This window comes from Poromitra crassiceps, assembly GCF_964638095.1.
Source record: "Poromitra crassiceps genome assembly, chromosome: 2".
Classification (NCBI taxonomy): domain Eukaryota; kingdom Metazoa; phylum Chordata; class Actinopteri; order Beryciformes; family Melamphaidae; genus Poromitra; species Poromitra crassiceps.
The window spans coordinates 99,406,999-99,425,467 of NC_139624.1; the positions used below are offsets into that span (position 1 = coordinate 99,406,999).

Consider the following 18,469-nt stretch of genomic DNA (forward strand, 5'->3'; position numbering starts at 1 on the left):
CTTTCTTTCTTAGGTACCTTGAAAGTGCTTGAAAAATACTTGAATTTTACTCTTAAAAAGCTGTACGAACCCTGTGTACATCTTTAGTTTTACCATTGCTTTGATAATTTGACGTTATTCTACTCATGAGATGGTATTAATCACGTTATGCGTTTCTGTCTGTCTCAGTCATAGGAAAGCCATATGATTATGGTATTGACATGTGGTCTGTCGGCTGCACTTTATACGAGCTTTACACCGGAAAGATCTTGTTCCCCGGATCTTCTAACAACCACATGATCAAACTGGCCATGGACCTCAAGGGCAAGATGCCCAACAAGGTAGAATTGCATCATGGAATCTTACGAGTTTGCCAGATGTGTATATATCTTTTTACATCTCTTTCTTAGAGACAGTGTAAAGTATTGTTGTTTGATGCAGTGTTGAAGATACAGAGGATGTAATGTTGTGTTTTTCTTTTCTCAGATGATTCGTAAAGGCTTGTTCAAAGACCAGCACTTCGATCAGAATTTGAACTTCCTGTACATTGAAGTGGACAAGGTGACAGAAAGGGTACGTTGTTCATTCTCACTTATATATATATTCAAGTTTATTCATTTAGGGGAAAAAACCTTGAGATGAATCATCTCGTTTTCGAGGGGGTCCTAACGTGCAAAAACAAGATTCAAGGAAGTTACAATTCAAATCAAAAGAGACAAGACAGAGAAAACAATCAACTAAGAGACAAAAACAGTACAACTACGGCAGTTAACCCCCAAATATCAGTTAGATAATATAGCAAAAATAATAACTAATGCGTATCTTATTTGAGGTGAACTGTATAGTAGCAGATATATACATATATATACAGTAGATATATGTACCTGCACAATTATACATTCACACGCATGCGTCACACAGTAATCACATATATGTACCAATAATAAGTTCACGTTAAACCTCCGCCTCCTCAGAGTTTTCCCAGAATTTGCAATAACAAGCATAATTTTTTTTTTTTGAAAATAGTTAGAAAGTAAATGTCAGATACTGAAAATGTATCATCGTTATTATTGTTGTAACTAAAGTCTCTTCTTTCAATCCTCTGGTCCTCTGCTCACATCAGGAGAAGGTGACAGTGATGAGCACCATCAACCCCACCAAGGAGCTGCTGACAGATATGATCGGAGGCCAGCGACTGCCTGAGGACCAGAGGAAGAAGGTGATGCACCTCAAAGACCTGATAGATGGCACCCTGATGCTGGACCCAGCCAAACGCATCAGCATCAACCAGGCTCTGCAGCATATATATATCCAGGAGAAGATCTGAGCCACAGAACGCCACGCACTCGAAAACCCACCGCAAGACTAGCTCTGATATGAACTCTGCAGTGAGGCAGCCAACACACAGACTTCGATTTAGAATGTCATGGATTTTTGTTCTTCCTCAACCTAATTTTCTTTATGGATACATACTCTTTGTTTTATTGTAAATAGATCGTTAAAATAGTAGCCACTCTTGAAACCTTTGATTTTTGTGATTATCGTTGTAAGCCCCCCCATACCCGCCGATGCAATTATAGACTTTTTTTCTATTTAACTAGTATTGACTGATGTTAAAAAAAAAGAAGACGACAACGATATAATTCCTGTAAATATGTCTATTGCATTGTTACATTGTTAACTATCTTCAGCATCAGCCAGTTGAGTTTCGTTGTAGTTCCGGTTGTCAGATACAGGAACATCTTTTTCTTTATTATCTCCCCCCTCCCTTTTTTTTATGATCACATTGCTCATTGTGGGGCGATGCATGCTTTTGAATGTGCACCCTTTGTGCTCTAGAATTCTGTGGTGCAGGCCTGTGTAAACGCTCTGTGTGTGCATCAGTGTCCCACATGTGACGGCACACCCCCCCCCCCCCCCCCCTTCCAACCACCCTCCACCGTCCCTGGCCAATTCCCAGGCATCAGGCCTGAGATGAAGGAATAAATGCATATTGTGTACTCCCTCCCGGAGTAGTAGAATTTCTCCATTTGAAAGCAGGTAGTCATGGTTTTCTGTTGTTTTTCTAGCTTCCTCTCCCTCCAGCAATCTGGCTAGGTCCTGGCTCTTAAGGCTCTCAGATTTAAGTGCCTCCTGTACGAGCCGAGGTTGTTACTTACAACACCAAACAATGATACAACGCTGGGCTGTTGAAGCCACACCTGTAACCCTCCTTTCTCCTCATTGTATATAGTCCATTGTTATCGTTTCATGTACGAGTCGTTTGTTTTTTTCCATTAAGTGGTAAAAAAAAATATTGTGTTTCAATAAATAATAGTTGTGAAAACGCTGCTGAAAGAGCACCTTCAGTGTAACACAACTTTTAGTAATAAAATGTTTCATATTCTATACCAAAATTCCACTCTTATTTCTTCATTGTTGACATAATGCGTCTTACATGTCAATAGCAATGTATTTACACCTAATTGTGAAGAGCATTATACAGTATATGTAGAGAAAGTCATGGAATCTACAAATTTCACAGCTGGATGTTAGCTGTCCAAAAGGGCTATTGACAGACCCCTGGATGATACCCTCGTACTCCAATGTGTGTAGTCTGAAGATGACGAGGGATTGTGAAAAAGGTGGGTTATTCCTTTGAAGAAACTTTTTGGCAGAAACATCTGAGCAACCTCGGAGCATGAAAGGTAAAACGGCCTATCTTATGTACAGTTGCAACAATTGATTGCTCATATGCTCCCTCTGCAGTGGAGATTCTTCTAACTACCCTTCATTTCCACCATGTGATTGCACTGGTTGAGCTTCTAAAAAGCATTATAGCTTGCTTAGAAAAGATCTCCATTTTCTCTGTCTGGGAAAGGGGAAGTGAGGTAAGATCTGCCTCTACTTGCATCACAGCACTGAAAAGGCTTCTGATGTGATGGGCTGTCAGGCTAAAGGGTCTAAAAATGTGGGCTATAGTGAAATAGCCACTGTAAGGAGGTCAATGAGAATGCAGGGAGACTCGTGATACTACTGGCTTTGATCTCATGCGATACAGGGATCAGACATGACTGCTTTCAATTTCACTCTGTAAATAAGTAAATGATAATCAAGCATTTATTATTGATTAAGTGGAGGAAACCATCTTACAACATAATTGCAATTTCTAGTAATGATCAGAAGAGGGCAACAAAATTCTCCATGAATGACTGTGTGGAAGCTGAAGCTGCTTTGGAAACACTGCTGCTTGTCTAATTATCTGTATTTCAATTTTTTATTCATTTCTTAAATTTCATTTAAGAAATGAATATATTCTCACTCCAAAACCTAAGATAACACCAGACACACTGCACATTTATTATTTTTGACTCAAAACCTAGATTTATTGGATATGGTATGATCATATTTTGTCCCATTTCCAATCCCATTTTATTAAACATAACATTTCTGTATAAACAAACGCTAGCAGTTCAATCTGTCTTGTCTGTCTTGGTTTGCCTTCACAAAAACAAGCCCTTAATTGAAACCAATAGCATTCCCATATATTATCAAAACCAGCACACAAGCAAGAAATGAGACTTAAAATATAATTTCCGTTTTTATTAAAACCATACAAACATTTGTAGTCAGTTATAAAAGAGCAAAGCGGCTGTTCTGGCAGAGGGGCAGTGCTGGGCACTACACGCTCCCCTCTGAGCCAGGAATCCCTGCTTTCAAAGTCAGTTCTTTATTGGCCCAAGGATCCTCCTCAATCTCCGCTAAATCTACAGAAAGAGTAATGTATTTACACATTTATATATAAAAGAGGACAATAAATGTGAAAACTAAAAAACAAAATCAAAGAAAAGTTGAATGCGGTTTGCAAATCTTGACTTTTCTGATATGCAGACTTTGCTCATATAAATGTTTTTCTTTTCCAGGTCTCACAAGACACTTAACGTTTATTCTTTTTATTTATTTTTTCATCATTCACAATGGAAGATTGGCAGTGATCTATCTTTCTCTTTTTTTCCGACAGGCAGATAGATATAAGGCACATACCTCAATGTAATTCCCTCCTTTCAAAGGAAATGTTTTCTACTTCTTAAAAAAAAAATCATCAATGCACAGCTACAAAAAATGATGAAAGTACCAAAAACAATAAAACAAGTTGTACCTCATTGCTTTGACGCTGAATACTAGGTAAACTACTCAATATTCTGTGTGCAGTCACATAAGACTGCAAGGCAACTAACACTGTTGACAAAGTCACTGCAATACTTGATGGCAGTACACATTCTGAATTAAAGAGCTTTGGAGAAAATTACATGGATGATTTCCTATAAAACAAAACACATCATTTTATAGCATTTACCATCATGAGAGTGAAATTCATGTGCTGTGTGGACAACTGTTGGTCAGTAAGACAGATTAAAAACATGAAGCACTGAAATATATATTTGTATAAGCATACATAAAGCACCAAATGGGACCTTTTATCATCAAGAAAAATAAGTCCATTTTCACATCAGCTCCAAACAACCGTGCAATCCAACGTCAAAAATCAGATTATCACCAACAGAATATAAAAACACGTTATATACACCTGTGAGTACCTTACCAGACTAACTAAATCAAGCCATTTACATATCAACTAGAAGACTATGGTGTGTGTGTGTGTGTGTGTGTGTGTGTGTGTGTGTGTGTGTGTGTGTGTGTGTGTGTGTGAGAGTGAGAGTGAGAGTGAGAGTGTGAGTGTGAGTGTGAGTGTGAGTGTGAGTGTGAGTGTGAGTGTGTGTGTGTGTGTGTGTGTGTGTGTGTGTGTGTGTGTGTGTGTGTGTGTGTGTGTGTGTGTGTGTGTGAATTCTAAGACTTTGATGTGTTGTCCTTTTATTTTGGACTCAATACCATACTGTGATACTCTTGACAAAAAACACCACTTGGTAAGACTTGGTAGAAGCACTGAAACATTAAGATTTACGGATTCGCAAAAGTAACATACAAACAAAATGACAATAGATGTAAATATATCACTTATCAAAATCTATGATACTTGTATATAAAGTTACCATCGGGGCCTCTTAAGCTAAATGACCCATGACCTGCTGGAATGAGAATGGAATTAGAGGCTTTGTACCTAAACAATAGATACTTGGCACATGGACTAGTCTACTGTATGTACTTATAAAGACAGTGTTTATGTTGAACCTTGAATACATGCATTATACCAACAGTGTGTACAGCAAAAAAACAAAAAAAAACAAAAAACAGTGACAATACACCAGAATACTGTTTCAAAGAAGTGAGATTTTGCTCACCATCACATAGCAATACAAAGAGAAGGGCTTCCAAAAATAGCCTTCATTCCATAAAAGGAATATAACTATTTATCTATACATATTTTTGACACATCCCTTTTCCGTGGGATGACAATTTTACAAAATATATCTGTTTGGCAACTATCTCTTCCAGAACAATTTGTTTTACGTACATAATAAACCTCTCATAATTGCCACTTTACTTTCTAAGTGTTAACATTTGTATCCTCTTTTTTGAGTTCTTCACATACACCAGAGTTTTTCTTTTCCTTTTTTCCCAAGGGAGGAGAGAGCAGAGAGAGAGAGAGAGCAGCTATTGCATGATAGCCAGGAACTTGCTCTCCTCGGCAAGGGTGGTGAGGAGGGAGCTCATATCTCCGATGGCCATGTTGTTGAGGCCAGGCGCCACGCTGTGGAAGGTAGTGGACGCTCGAGGGGTGGTGAGCCGAGACGAGGTCCTAGACAGACCCTGGAGGATAGAGGGACTTAACACCCCTGATACCAGACTACCCTGGTCGTACCCGTCCTCCAGCATGGCACCAAAGTCCAGACTTACCACCTCGTCTAGTATGCCGGGCACGCTGCTGTCCACTGTGCTGGTCACCTGGTCCGCACCGGGAGAGAGGAGGGTGGCAGAGCCCTCACTGCCACCGCCTCCGCCTTGTCCCACAGACTCAGCCATGGAGTCCAGCAAGCACTGGTCCTCCAGGACAGGGAAGGACGCCGTCTTGGGGTCCACTGGCTCGAAGCAAAGCGGGTCACCGAAGCCCTGTTCTAGGTAGCCATGGTCCGGGGCCTCCAGTTTCAGCCCAGACACCTGGTGAGCCAGCGAACAGTGGGCCCCATTCCTCTGCAATTGCTGCTGGTTGAGGCTGGCCTGGATGCCATTGGTGCCCTCTGGACTGAGGTACTGCTGGGTCCTGGCCGGGTTCCGGTAGCTGGTGCCGACCGGTGGGCGAGGGCCGGGAGCCTGGGGACTGTGATGAAGAACGGGACCCTGGGAGAGGCTGGGGAGGCTGTCCATGGAGGCCCTGCTCAGGAGTAGATCGCTCCCAATCTGGCACGAGGTGCTGCTGTTGTGGTTTGGCTGGAAGTGGATCTGAATCTGAGGTGCCTGCTGTCTGTAGCATTGGGGAAGAGGCCCGATGGCGATCTGTGAGAAGTCAGGCCTGCCAAAGGTGTTTGTGGCGTTGTGACTGTTCCCTCTCATCTCCATACAGGAGTTGGTGGATGTCTCTAGCTTCACCCCTGGATTGACTCTGCAAGCGGCCTGGGACTGGTTCACCTGGGCACAACTGTTCTGGAAGTCACAGCTCAACCGTCCTTGCTGCTGCACCACCATGTTCCCAAACCTGCCGAAGGGGGCGGGTGCGGCTCCATGTTCGGACCCCTGCCACCGCCCACACTGCCTCTGGTGGCTGTGCTCCCTCTGAGGGGATCGCTCGGCACTCCCAGAGCTGACCTCGTTCCACTGGATGGGCAGCTTACTGGGGCTCTCTCTCTCCGCTACCTGCTGCTGGAGGCTGTGCGGCCCGGGGAAGCTCAGGTTCAACCCCGAGCCCTGGATCTGCTCCATCTCCCCCAAAGACGGGTGAGAGACGTCTCTTTGGCTGGCAGCTGTTTGGTCCTCGACATGGAAGCCTCCATCCGCCTGGGCCTGGGAACGGAGGTACTGCACCAGGTCATCCGGTAGCATGTCCTCATCCCCCAGCAACAGGCCGGCCTCCCCCTCCTCCCCCATGGCCAGGGCTTCTAAGGCTGAGTGTTCTGTGATGCTAGGGGTGCAGGGCGAGTGCTGCAGGCCTCTCTGCAGGTTGCCCTCTGAGCGCGTATAGTTCTGCAGGCTGAAGCCGCGGCTTTCGGCTGTAGAGTGCTGGATGCCAGACAGAGGCGGAAGAGGGTGGAGGTTGTTAAGGCTGTTGAAGCGTTGCACTTGAGGCAGTCCGAAGCTGTCGGGAGCCTGTGTCCGCACCGGATCACTGGCCCTGCGATCGCCACTCCCCGGACCCTCGCCAGGATAGAAGACCCTCCTACGGTAACCTGTGTGTCCCACGTACCCGTTGGCATACCCATTGGTGCCATCGCTGCAGCGGCGCGGCCTGCCCACCGGGGGCAGCGAGTGGTTACCGCCGCCGTGAGCGTCGTCCATCATTGCCATGCGAGTCTTCAAGCTCATGCGCTCCATGTTGGGCAGAGGTGTCGGGGGCGGGCCGCCGGTCGCTGCGGCATACTTGGCTTTCAGGTGGTAGTGCTGGGCCGGGGTGAGGTTGAGCATCCCCCGTGACCCTCCTATGCCACCTCCCCCGACACCTCCCCAGCCTGAGAGGACCCCTCCTCCACCCCCACCCCCACACTGGCTGGCTTCGCTGGAGCGCCGGGAGGCGTCGGTGGAGATGGGGTCGTACGAGTCGGTGGAGCTGAGGTTATGGTGGCGGCGGTGGCGGCCGCCCTCGCTCTGGGACGCCTGGCTGGAGCGCCGGCTGGAGAAGCAGGGCGAGATGCCCGAGGAGCGCCGCGTGCTGCTGCTCAGGTAGGCCGAGCTGGTGGCACTGCCGCTGCTGTCACGCCGGTCGCGGAGCAAGGTGAGCACGCTCAGCTCTGTGCTGCCCGGCTCCAAGTGAGGAGGTGGCTGAGGAGTGGACACGCCCCACGGCCTGCCCAGACAGGATCCTGAGGAGAAACACAGAAAGATAGCATAGACTGTAAAAAAAGATGGATGTAGTGAGTGTGACGTCACCCATTGATGTGTGGACTCCTGTTTTGAAGCCGCATTTTGGCCGTCGCCATCTTGGTTTTTTTGGAGTCAGCAGTTATGTATTGGTAGCCATATTTTGATGAGAGGAGGTTTCCCAGAGCCACAGCGCCACCTGCCATTGGGCCCGTGATCGGTGAAATGCACGATCACCGATCACGCCCAAAACAGTATTTTTTTAATCATCTATTTACTCTAAACGGGTGAGTTATATAAAAATTCACCCTCTCCCCCCATACAGTTGTCATGAAAGGTTAATTAGCTATAGAGACCAAAACCGTTATTTTTGAACCAGGCCGTAAACATGTTTATTTCTGTTGTAAAATTGGGTATTTTAACATGGGGGTAAATGGGGAATGACTCGCTTTTGGAGCCAGCCTCAAGTGGCCATTCGAGGAACTGCAGTTTCTGGTACTTCTGCATTGACCTCATTTTTCACAACCGGAGCTCCCCCATGGAAAGAGAGGCAGAAGGGAAGAGAGGAGATGGAGAGAAAAGATGCACACGGGTTGGCGACGAATAGAGAAGTGGAGAAATGATGTGGCCAAAGGGAGATTACAGAAGGAAAACAGAGAAGAAGAAGACAGATGAGTTAAGTATAAGGGCACAGAGATCCCTCAGACAGATGCCGCCAAAAACAACTGGCAGCACTTGGCCATGAAACAGTGTTACATGCTATTCTGACTGATATGATATACAGCCTGATACAGGGTTTGATACCATTTTCCAGCGGAGCAGAACATTTTAAGCATTTGTTTTGCCTGAATGCTTCATTTAGGATAGTTAATCTCTCAAACTGTGATTTGTACACATTTGGGGTGACTATCGAACTCTGCTGCTGTTTACAGCTGCTTGTTATCTGTAAAATGCCCAAGTGAGTGTTCTATGTGTGAGAAACTAAAGCCCCTTTTAAGACCGTTTCTACTTGCCATTGTAAAATTGTGATGTTTGTAGACTTCAGTAAACCAGCACTTGGGACTGGATCAATTCATTTAATGAAAAACTGAAAAACAAATTGGCATATCATGGGAGTAAAATATGATATTGGTCCATTGGTCCTTATGTATCATTGAGGCTACATATTCATTTTGACTCATGATCTTGTCAAGTATAAAAAATCATGGTAATCATGAATTTTACAGCTGCCATATCAACAAAAATAACCATCACAGGGTTGTCCTCAGGATGTGAAGTGCTGATCCTAGAACAGAGAGCTGAGGCATGTTGGTGAATTGGGATGCTATTTATTTCAGTATATACAGTATATATATATATATATATATATATATATATATATATACTGTATATATAGTTCCAGCCTGTTTCTTCATCAACTTTCATGGTGACTTTCTCAGAATTTTGCTTAAAGCAGTACCAACATTCCAACATATCTTCTTTAATTATTTTCAGATTTCAATATATGACATCATTTGAAAACTTATAATCTGCACTTAATCTATCATAATCTATTTGTTACCCAAAACACAAGTCCCTGTCACAAATGTGTTTGTCATTTTCCGAGGTGACCTTACCCTTCCCCAAGATGTTGGGTAGTGTGGAGCCTTTGGGGGGCGGTGTGGGGGACACGGGCCCCAGCCTGGGCAGCACTCCGTTCACCTGCTTCAGCCTCTCCATCTTGATGTGCTCCATCCAGCGCAGGGGCCGTCCCACGCTTCGCCTCGCCTGCAGGGTCAACATGGCCGCCGTCGCCGTGGAGACCGTGGAGTCCATGATGGGGGCGGGCTGCCCCTCCTCCTCCTCCTCCTCTTCGTTATCCTCCTCCTCCTCGTCCTCCTCCAGCCCCTCCCCCGGCAAGCGTCCGGCGCTCACAGCAAGCTGGACTCCACCGCTGGGATAGGCGCTGACGGAGGACTGGTCACTGCTGCATGTAGACTGACCGCCAGGGCTTGGCTGAGACGTCTGACAGAGAGACAGGCAGACCGACAGACAGACAGACAGCAGAAAGGGAAGACAGACAGACAGTTGGGAAAAGGGAGGAGATAAAGAAAGGAAATAGGAAAGCCAGATTATTATCAAGTTTATTTCAGATAACAGTACAAGGACAAATGCACTATACCATATGCCACAAACGATGATACAATGTAATGCTTTGGAGGATGCATTTCCTATAACCGACGACAATAGTTATTCATAAGGTAATGATTGGTCATCATGAAACATAATTACCTCCGCCAATAGAGTTGGCCAGGAGGTTATGTTTTCGCCCCCGTTTGTCTGTCTGTTTGTATTTTGTTGGCAGGATATCTCAAAAAGTTAGGAACGGATTTGCACAAAACTTTGCAGAAAAGCAGGTCATGGGCCAACTTACAACTGATGACCTTTCCCCACCCACTGGCCAAAAGTGGGCGTGGCAATCACAAAAGGCGCCTAACTTCCAAACAGATTCACTAACACCACAAAAGTTTTGTGGAGGTATCTACAGAGTGCCCTCGAGTTTTATTCATAATCCTTTACATGTATCCTATATCACTGCAGTTCCAACCGGTTCTTCAAACCAGAGAACCAGTTGCTACACATGATTTATATTTACTCTTTTTTTAATCAAAAGGTGTTTGAGACACAGACTTCAGGGCATTACTGGGGAATGAGCACAATGCCTCACCCTGTGGCATCACATGTGCTCGTCACACAAAACGCCCCAGAGGAGAAAATCATGGCAAATAGGGGAAATTCTGATTCTGATTCTGATTCTGAAAGGCTCTTTTGAGACAGGCTAGTGCCTGACTGGCTCATTTACATTAAAGTCTAGTGCCTGACTGGCTCATTTACATTACAGTTTAGGAACTTTGGTGCACTGAGGAATAAGGGAATCACTTTTTTGGCAGTGTCAGCAATGTTTAGAGACTACTCACTCTGTTTACTATGAATGAATTTGGTCGAGCAATGGAGACCTAGGCATTATTAGCCATACTTTTCAATACGCACTGCCCATGTGCCGTTGGAAATGTACTTAGTTCTGCCCAAAGGCATGGACACTGCTCACCCAAATATATCACCCTCAGTAAATATCACTGCCACTCTTCAACATAAAGCACAATGAAGAGAGACTAATAACCTCGTAATGAACGTGAGGGATGAAAGAATCCTACGATGAGAACACACCCGGGTCCTTTTGGGTGAAAGGGTCTTAATACTTGTGATGGGATGAGAACATAAATCCAATAAATCCAACAGATAATGGAAGGAATGGCCAAGCAAGGAACAAGTGATTGTGAGATTGAGAAGGAAGGTTTTACGAATGCAACGTGAAGGGACACCTATCTCACCTGATTACCCACTGTCCTTACAAAGGAGGGAGGGAAATGCCGAAGCATTGGATAGAAGAAAACATTTACTCATTAGAAGGGCTCAGAGTCAAACGGGCATGCATGATACACACACACACACACACACACACACACACACACACACACAGACAGACAGACAGACACGCATGTTGTTAAAACACACACACACACACACACACAGACAGACAGACACACAGACAGACAGACAGACACGCATGTTGTTAAAACACACACAAACCTTAATGTTAAAGAGACAGTTCACCCAAAAATCTAATACAATGGAACTGGATGGCACTGATCAGTTTGTGGCGCTCAAAGCACCAAAAAAATACATTTGAAACACTCGACAGCAATGTCTCTTTCCAGAAATCATGACCCGGTTACTCAAGATAATCCACAGACCTTGTTGTGAGCAGTTTCAAACCATTTTCTTTTGACCGAACTAAACGTGCTAGCTGCTACCTGCGAACTACACCGGCTAACTGCCTGCTAGTTGCTGCTAGCTAGCAGGTAGCAGCGGGTGTAGTTCGGTCAAAAGAAAATAGTTCCTACATGAAACTGCTCACAACAAGGTCTGTGTATCATCTTGAGTAACTGGGTCACGATTTCTGGAAAGAGACATTGCTGTTGAGTTTTTCAAATGTATCCACCTTATTTCTAGATGCCTTACGTGAAATATGGGTGCTTCTTCCGGTGTAATCCCCCCCCCCCCCCCCACTTCCGGTTTAGCAATTTTATCCCTAAACCCCCATAGCGCGTTCAGCTTGGCAAAAATCTTGTCGATAAATATCCAGAGTTGTTCAAAGAGCAACAGCAATAGCGGATGTGATAGATACAATTATTACAATACATTCCCTCAAATAAGTTGTCAAACGAGTGTATTTATCGTGACAAGCAACTCCCCCCCCCCCCAGCATCGGAGTTTTAACGATGAAATGCGCAAGCTACAACAATCAGTCATGTTCTAAACCGGATCTTGCACCCATAATTATTTTACAGCGGGGCATTAAAAAATAAGGTGGATAGAGTACCGCAGGGATGACGTATTTTTGTAGGCTTACCGAGAAGTCCCTGTACTTCCTGGTTCTTACGTGTAAAAATCAATGGGATTTTTGTATGGGAACTTTGGTTAAATGCATGACTAAATGCATCACTTTTATGACTTTTCAAGTGTTTTCTGAAAATTGCGTAAAAAAAAATGCATTTACCCTTCTAAAATCATAAGAGTGGTCCTCATTTGTGAAGATTATCTTGCTGAACACAAACTTCACTGTTTCATTGCATTTAGCATTTAACCAAAATCTCCATACAAAAATCCCATTGACTTTACACGTAAGAGCCGGAAGTGTTAACGTCCAAGTCTTCGGGACTCATTCCTGCAGTCAGTGTAGGACATTTAAAAAATATTTTGGCCGCAAATTTTGGCCCCACGGTCTAGATAATGAGGGCATTTACACAATTTTGAGGGCACTTAAAAAAAGTCTTCATCTTATTCTGGCAACCAGCTTGCAGGTGTCGAGTGTGTGTTAGAGATGGAAATTAAATTAATTGAATGAAAAGAAAATTATAGAAATCTTGGGGGCAATTTTTGCCCCATGATCATGGTTTTTAGGGCATTCTGAGATTTCTTGGGGGCATTTTTGCCCTTGCCCCTGGCTAAATTCCTACACTGCCTGCAGTACTTTATTTTTTGGCGCAGAGTACCACATGCCAAGTACAGTACCATCCAGTTCCAATGTATTCAAGAGAAGGCAGACATCTCCATGGCTGATATCTCCATAACTCGGCCACTCACACCAAAATGATCTAGACCAGGGGTCCCCAAACTTAAGAATGCCGCGGCCCACTTTGAAATCTGAAAATCTTACGGTGCCCACCAAACCCATTAATCACAACTCTGATCAGCACACGAGACTAAGATGGTGTATTTCCCTATATATTTTTTATAGGACGAATCAGCGTGACGTCACTTGACACCCAGAAATGCGGAACCCGTGGTTAATAGTATGAGTTGTGCCAAACAAACGTTAATATCTCAAAAACTATACATCACATCGCTTATATTTTGACATTCTGAGTGAGAGCAGAAGTAGCTCAAGAGTTTGATGTATAATATATGCATGTTGTGTTAAACTTGTGAACTGTCACAGTTTTTAAAATGTAAACAGAGTTAACTGGCTAGTCAGACACTCACACCTCGCACCACTTGGGCTCCATAGGGTTCCATTGCCGTTGCCACCCAGTGACGCGGTTTGTTTACCAAAATTCTGCTCGGCTGATCCCTCACATTTCATTAACAGAGGATGTGAACTTGGACATACAGCAAATTAATAATCCATTCACATACAAACATTTAGGCAAAATACCCAAAGACAGATGGCCAACATTTTCTCCCCCCTTACTCATCAGAAGTATTTGCATGCATAACACATTTGTTGAGACAAAATGTGATGAGCAACAACAAGAAGAAATCAATCCACAAGCTATTAATACTATTTAGGCTGTGAAAATGCTACCTTATGTCTAAAGGGGAGACCCATTGAACCCATTTTCATTCAGATAAATTGAGCTGAGCTTTGAAATAGTTTTCCCTTGCCCAGATTTAACTGTTTGGAGTGTTATTTAGCCCCCTTTCCGACAAGCTAGCATGTTATGCTTAGTACTTGGTACTAATCATGCCTTAGTTCTTCTAGTTTATTCTGATAACAGGATCTCCACTGTAGCTTTGAAAATGCCATTTGTGTTGGCAGACCACTTGCGGTACCTCCACGGCCCACTAGTGGGCCACGGCCACTGATCTAGATTGATAAATATGACTACAGTTAAGAGGAAAAATATGTATTTTTATTTTGGGTTGAACTTTCCCTTTAAGCATACAAACTGGGCTATATTCAAGTAAAGAGAATGCTATTAAAAAGCATTAGACAAGGCTGGAGCGGCACAAATATTATTAGTGTGCATCAGTGAAACCTCACAGAAAGTAAAGTATCTCGTTCCCAAATTAAATTGTATCGACCATTTTTTTTACACATATAAAGAATGTTTGTTGCAAATAAAGTAAATTACATTATGTGTTATTATTGAGAATAATTATGAGACATCTGAAGATAGAATCAGTTGCAGTTTTGAAATACAGACTATCGACTAATGCATTTCAGGTAGCAAAAAAACGTTCCGAAATGAACCGCGTCAAGTCTTACCATGGGCTTCTCTGTCTTGATGGACTTGACCTGCAGACATTCGTCCTGTTTTGAGGTAGCGTGGTTGTACTCCCTTTGGTCCGTGTACCCGCCCAGGGGCAGCTGCCCTGGCGAACGGCCCTGCCCGTTCCCCCCGGGCTCCCGGGGCTGGGGAGGGGGCCGCGGGTAATCGCCACGCTGCTTCTTGGTGACGTGCGCCTCTGGCCCGTGCACCGTCTTGACATGCTTGCGTAAGGAGCTGGGGTCCGTGTAGCGCTTGGTGCAGCCTGGGATTTTACACACGTACGGTTTCTAAAAAAGGAAAGGAGAGGAGATGAGAAGGGAGGAGTCGATCGCATACACTGACACAGTTTGGTGAAAGGAGTAACAAGTAGGCAAACCTGATATCGCATAAATCGAGATAAAAGGTTGTTAAAAAAAGTTTAGATGTTGAAGAACGCACTCAGTTTTATGCTCAGTAAATACTAATAATAATTTGTTTTCAAACTAAGCTTTGTTCAGGGCAAACCAAGCTTGTTCAGCAACTTCCAGGGCGATTTTCTCTGAATATTGCTTTTAGGAGTGCGAACATTCAAATCAGCAGATCTTCTTCAACTTCTTTCATATTTCAATCTATGACACATCATTTGAAAGCTTACAATATGCACTTTTATAATCTGTAAAAAAGAAAAATGACCTTTGCCTACTTATTACTCAAAACACCAGTCCCTGTCACTTGAGCATGATGGCATTTTGAGTGTGTAAAAATAAGTTTGTGAGCACCTCATTTGAGTGTGTGCGATTCTGATGTTTGGCCCGGTCCGAGGCGTTGGAGAAGGCCTTGTTGCAGCCTTCGTGCTCACAGACGTAAGGTTTCTCTCCGGTGTGCGAGCGCAGGTGAGTCTTCAGGTTCTCCAGACGGGAGTAAGCCTTGGCACAGCCTTCAAACTGCAGGAAGAGCGGGAGGAGGACAACACACACACATCCTTTAGTCTATTTGTAATACATAAAGTCACCTGAGACCTGATCTAAACAATAAGGATAATCAAAAATAATTATTTGTCCTTTTACCTGTAGTGCTATTTATCCATCTAGATCAGGGGTTCCAAAACCTTTCCATCCAAGTACCATTACGTACAAAACCAACTTTCCCAGGGACCACTTCGACTGCGTATACCAACCCCCCCTCGCGCCGTCCGCCAGGTGTTCTGCCGAGTTTTTCTCCCCCGCCAATCAGCAAAAAAAAGCATCCCCACCTCACGGGAGCATACTTGTAATAATTTATACAGAAATGTAACTGTTTAAAAGTGATATAATTGTCTGGTAGACGTGACCTCCCTGATTTCTAAGTTAAAACAGCCCCAAAATATGTTGGGGATGCAATTCTCGGCCGGGATGCGGAAAGGTTCACGGCAGGTGTCTCAAGCGCAAATTAGAGCCGTGCCAAAATCATCTGCGCCCCAAAATGCCTGCGCAAACGGGATTTGGGCGGTCTTAACTACCAGAATTAGGCGTGGCCAGGCAAGGCTGGGCATTACGTCAATCAAAACCAATCAGATTCCCGTCTTGCAATGGCTGTTTGCGCGAGGCATCCAATATGCTGTAATTCTCTCCATGCATAATAGAGTGTACTCACTCGTGCGAGGACAGAGAGAGCTTATTGACAGATCGTCTGTGGTGCCAACGAGTCCCTCCGGCTTATGAAGGTAAATAGCCTATGTCCATTGTCCAACAAGTTTTCTCAATTCATTTCCCTCTTTGCGATGTGATAAAAGTTTCTCAGTGAGTTATAGTTGATTGCCTCACTGAATTATCTGCTAATACCCAATTTCAGCAGCATAATTTGATGTCTTGGTGTGGCAAGGCTGTGCTTAATGACATATCCAAAAGGAATTCCACTTTCCACTGCGCAAATACCTCTCTGCGCTGGGAGCGCAGCCGTAATCTCCGTGCAGCACACCCAGCGCAGAGAGGTATTTGCGCGTAAGAGGTCCTTTTGAAAGCTCTTAGCGCAAAGTAATTGCGCACTGCTGACGATAGCATAATGCCATCTATCACCACATTTTAGCGCTGAAACACCTGCTTTGGCTTGTGGCAGCCAATGCCCAGTACAATTATCACAGGCATGCGCTTGTGTCCGCCCCCAATTTGCATTGCGTACGGCGTTAAACGAGCGCAAACGCTAAATTAGCGCTTTTGGGAAGATAGAGCCCACCGTCCGTAGAGACGTCTGCCTTCTCTCAAATACATAGATATTTTCTTTGACCAAACTACACCTGCTAGCTGCTACGTAGATAGTTCCTACATGAAAGTGCTCACAAGGTCATGATTTCTGGAAAGAGACATTGCTGTTGAGTTTTTCAAATGTATTTTCGGCGCTTTGAGGACCACAAGCCGAGTGCCATCCAGTTCCATTGTATTCGACAGAAAGGCTGACATCTCTAACGGCCGATATCTCCAAAACTCTGGAACTCACATCAAAACGATCTAGATGGATAAATGGCACTACAGGTAAGAGGGAAAATATGTATATTTGATTTGGGGCTGAACTGTCTTTAAAAAAAAAAATCATGTATAAGTCAAAAGAGCTCAACAGTCATGTGACTTTTCTTGCCCCAGAAGTGAATTCCCCATTCATTTTCTCCATAGACATTTCAAAAAAATGCAGGGAAAAATGTATTTTTCTAAATGTCTATGGAGAAAATGAATGGGGAATTCACTTCTGGGGCAAGAAACATCACATCACTGTTGAGCTCTATTGATGTTGAGTAAAGGAACAGATAGGAGCGTCCTTACCGTGCACTTGTGTGGTTTTTCCCCAGTATGCCTGCGCATGTGGACCACCAGCATGTACTGGGCCTTGAAGGGCTTCTGCTCCCGGGAACAATCGTCCCACCGGCACACAAACTCCTTCTTCTCCCCGTGGATGTGGTCGTTGTTGATGTGCTGGAAGAGGAGACGAGAAGACGTTATCTCTACAGTGACTGACTAGGCCTGTATGAGGATAGTGTTATTTACTGCGGTACATAACGGGAACGAAGGAAGTGACTAAGTGGAAAATCACTCTGTCTTGAATTGATTTGTTGTTCTTGTTGAGGACATTTTTGCTCATAAATATTGTTGCTCGGTACAAAAGGGCAGATGAGGCAAACACAACCTCCGGCTTCCTGTTTTCAATTTATTCTCCTGTTGTTTTGATAAAACAATTTCTCCCATTTCATTTCTTTTCGTCGCATCCCTATTAACTCCTTCCTTCCTCTTTTGATTCCAGCTTTTCTCTCTCTCGCCTTTCGGAATCTGCACACAGAGGAATAAAGGGAGGCGTGTGAGCATCGGTGTCCGATCAGAACGGGGATTTTCAAATCAAACCCTGTCACTTCGCATCACGTCGGGGGCCCTCGCCCCCGCCGTCACGAGCGCTTGACAGTTGTGCTGCCGTGGCAACTTCCAATCTGAGGCTTAGGAGGGAGGCGAGGGGATAGAGGGGCAAGAAATCAAAAGTTCAGTGGAGGCGTCGGGAAAATGCGAGGGTCTTACAACTCCAGCCATGCATTATATCTGCGAGCTGGCACCTTCCTCTCTCACCCCATATCCCCCCTAGCTCGCTCGCCCCGTTTCTCTCTGGTCTTCTCACTAAGCGTCTCGTACTGACCAGTCAAATGAGGTAAGTGGTGGGATGTTACGGAGGAATGAAGGAGGTGAGGAGAGAGGGGGAAGAAAATGGCATGCAGACAGAGAGAGAGAATCCTCCGGGGATGAAGTCAACATCTGGCCCTCTTTTGAAAGACAACAGTGTTGTGGTGGTGGCCTCTCTGAAGTGCCTTTCTGAGAGCAATTTAAACCCAGGGAGACAGACACAATATCCTGACCAAAAGGAACCAGTATTATTACATTCCAAGAGGGTATTTTACCTTGGGGGGGTGCAGGGAGAGGGATGGGAATAGGAGAGAAGGGGAGGGGATAAATAGAGAC

General features: G+C 44.6%; 2 protein-coding genes across 3 annotated transcripts in view; one reads left to right on the plus strand and one right to left on the minus strand.

Annotated features, from left to right (window-relative positions):
- Positions 1–2,361, plus strand: part of prpf4bb (pre-mRNA processing factor 4Bb) — a gene marked incomplete at its 5' end in the record, with an annotated part of 31,840 nt that extends 29,479 nt beyond the window's left edge. Inside the window, 3 exons of one of the 2 annotated variants that reach the window (XM_083654470.1) lie at positions 169–320; positions 466–552; positions 1,103–2,361. In XM_083654470.1, coding sequence (XP_083510596.1) covers positions 169–320; positions 466–552; positions 1,103–1,306 — 443 coding nt within the window. In that variant the 3' untranslated portion in view covers positions 1,307–2,361. Of the gene's footprint in view, positions 1–168; positions 321–465; positions 553–1,102 lie in introns of those variants that run through there. The other variant, XM_083654469.1, reaches the window with a different exon arrangement.
- A 1,199-nt stretch (positions 2,362–3,560) lies between these two features.
- gli3 (GLI family zinc finger 3) overlaps positions 3,561–18,469 on the minus strand; it is a 180,169-nt gene continuing 165,260 nt past the window's right edge. The window contains exons 11-15 of the mRNA XM_083632157.1: positions 17,294–17,443; positions 15,281–15,445; positions 14,519–14,809; positions 9,543–9,930; positions 3,561–7,928 (exon numbers count right to left, since the gene is read on the minus strand). Of these exons, the coding sequence (XP_083488283.1) occupies positions 5,572–7,928; positions 9,543–9,930; positions 14,519–14,809; positions 15,281–15,445; positions 17,294–17,443 (3,351 nt within the window). The 3' untranslated portion in view covers positions 3,561–5,571. The remainder of the gene's footprint in view (positions 7,929–9,542; positions 9,931–14,518; positions 14,810–15,280; positions 15,446–17,293; positions 17,444–18,469) is intronic.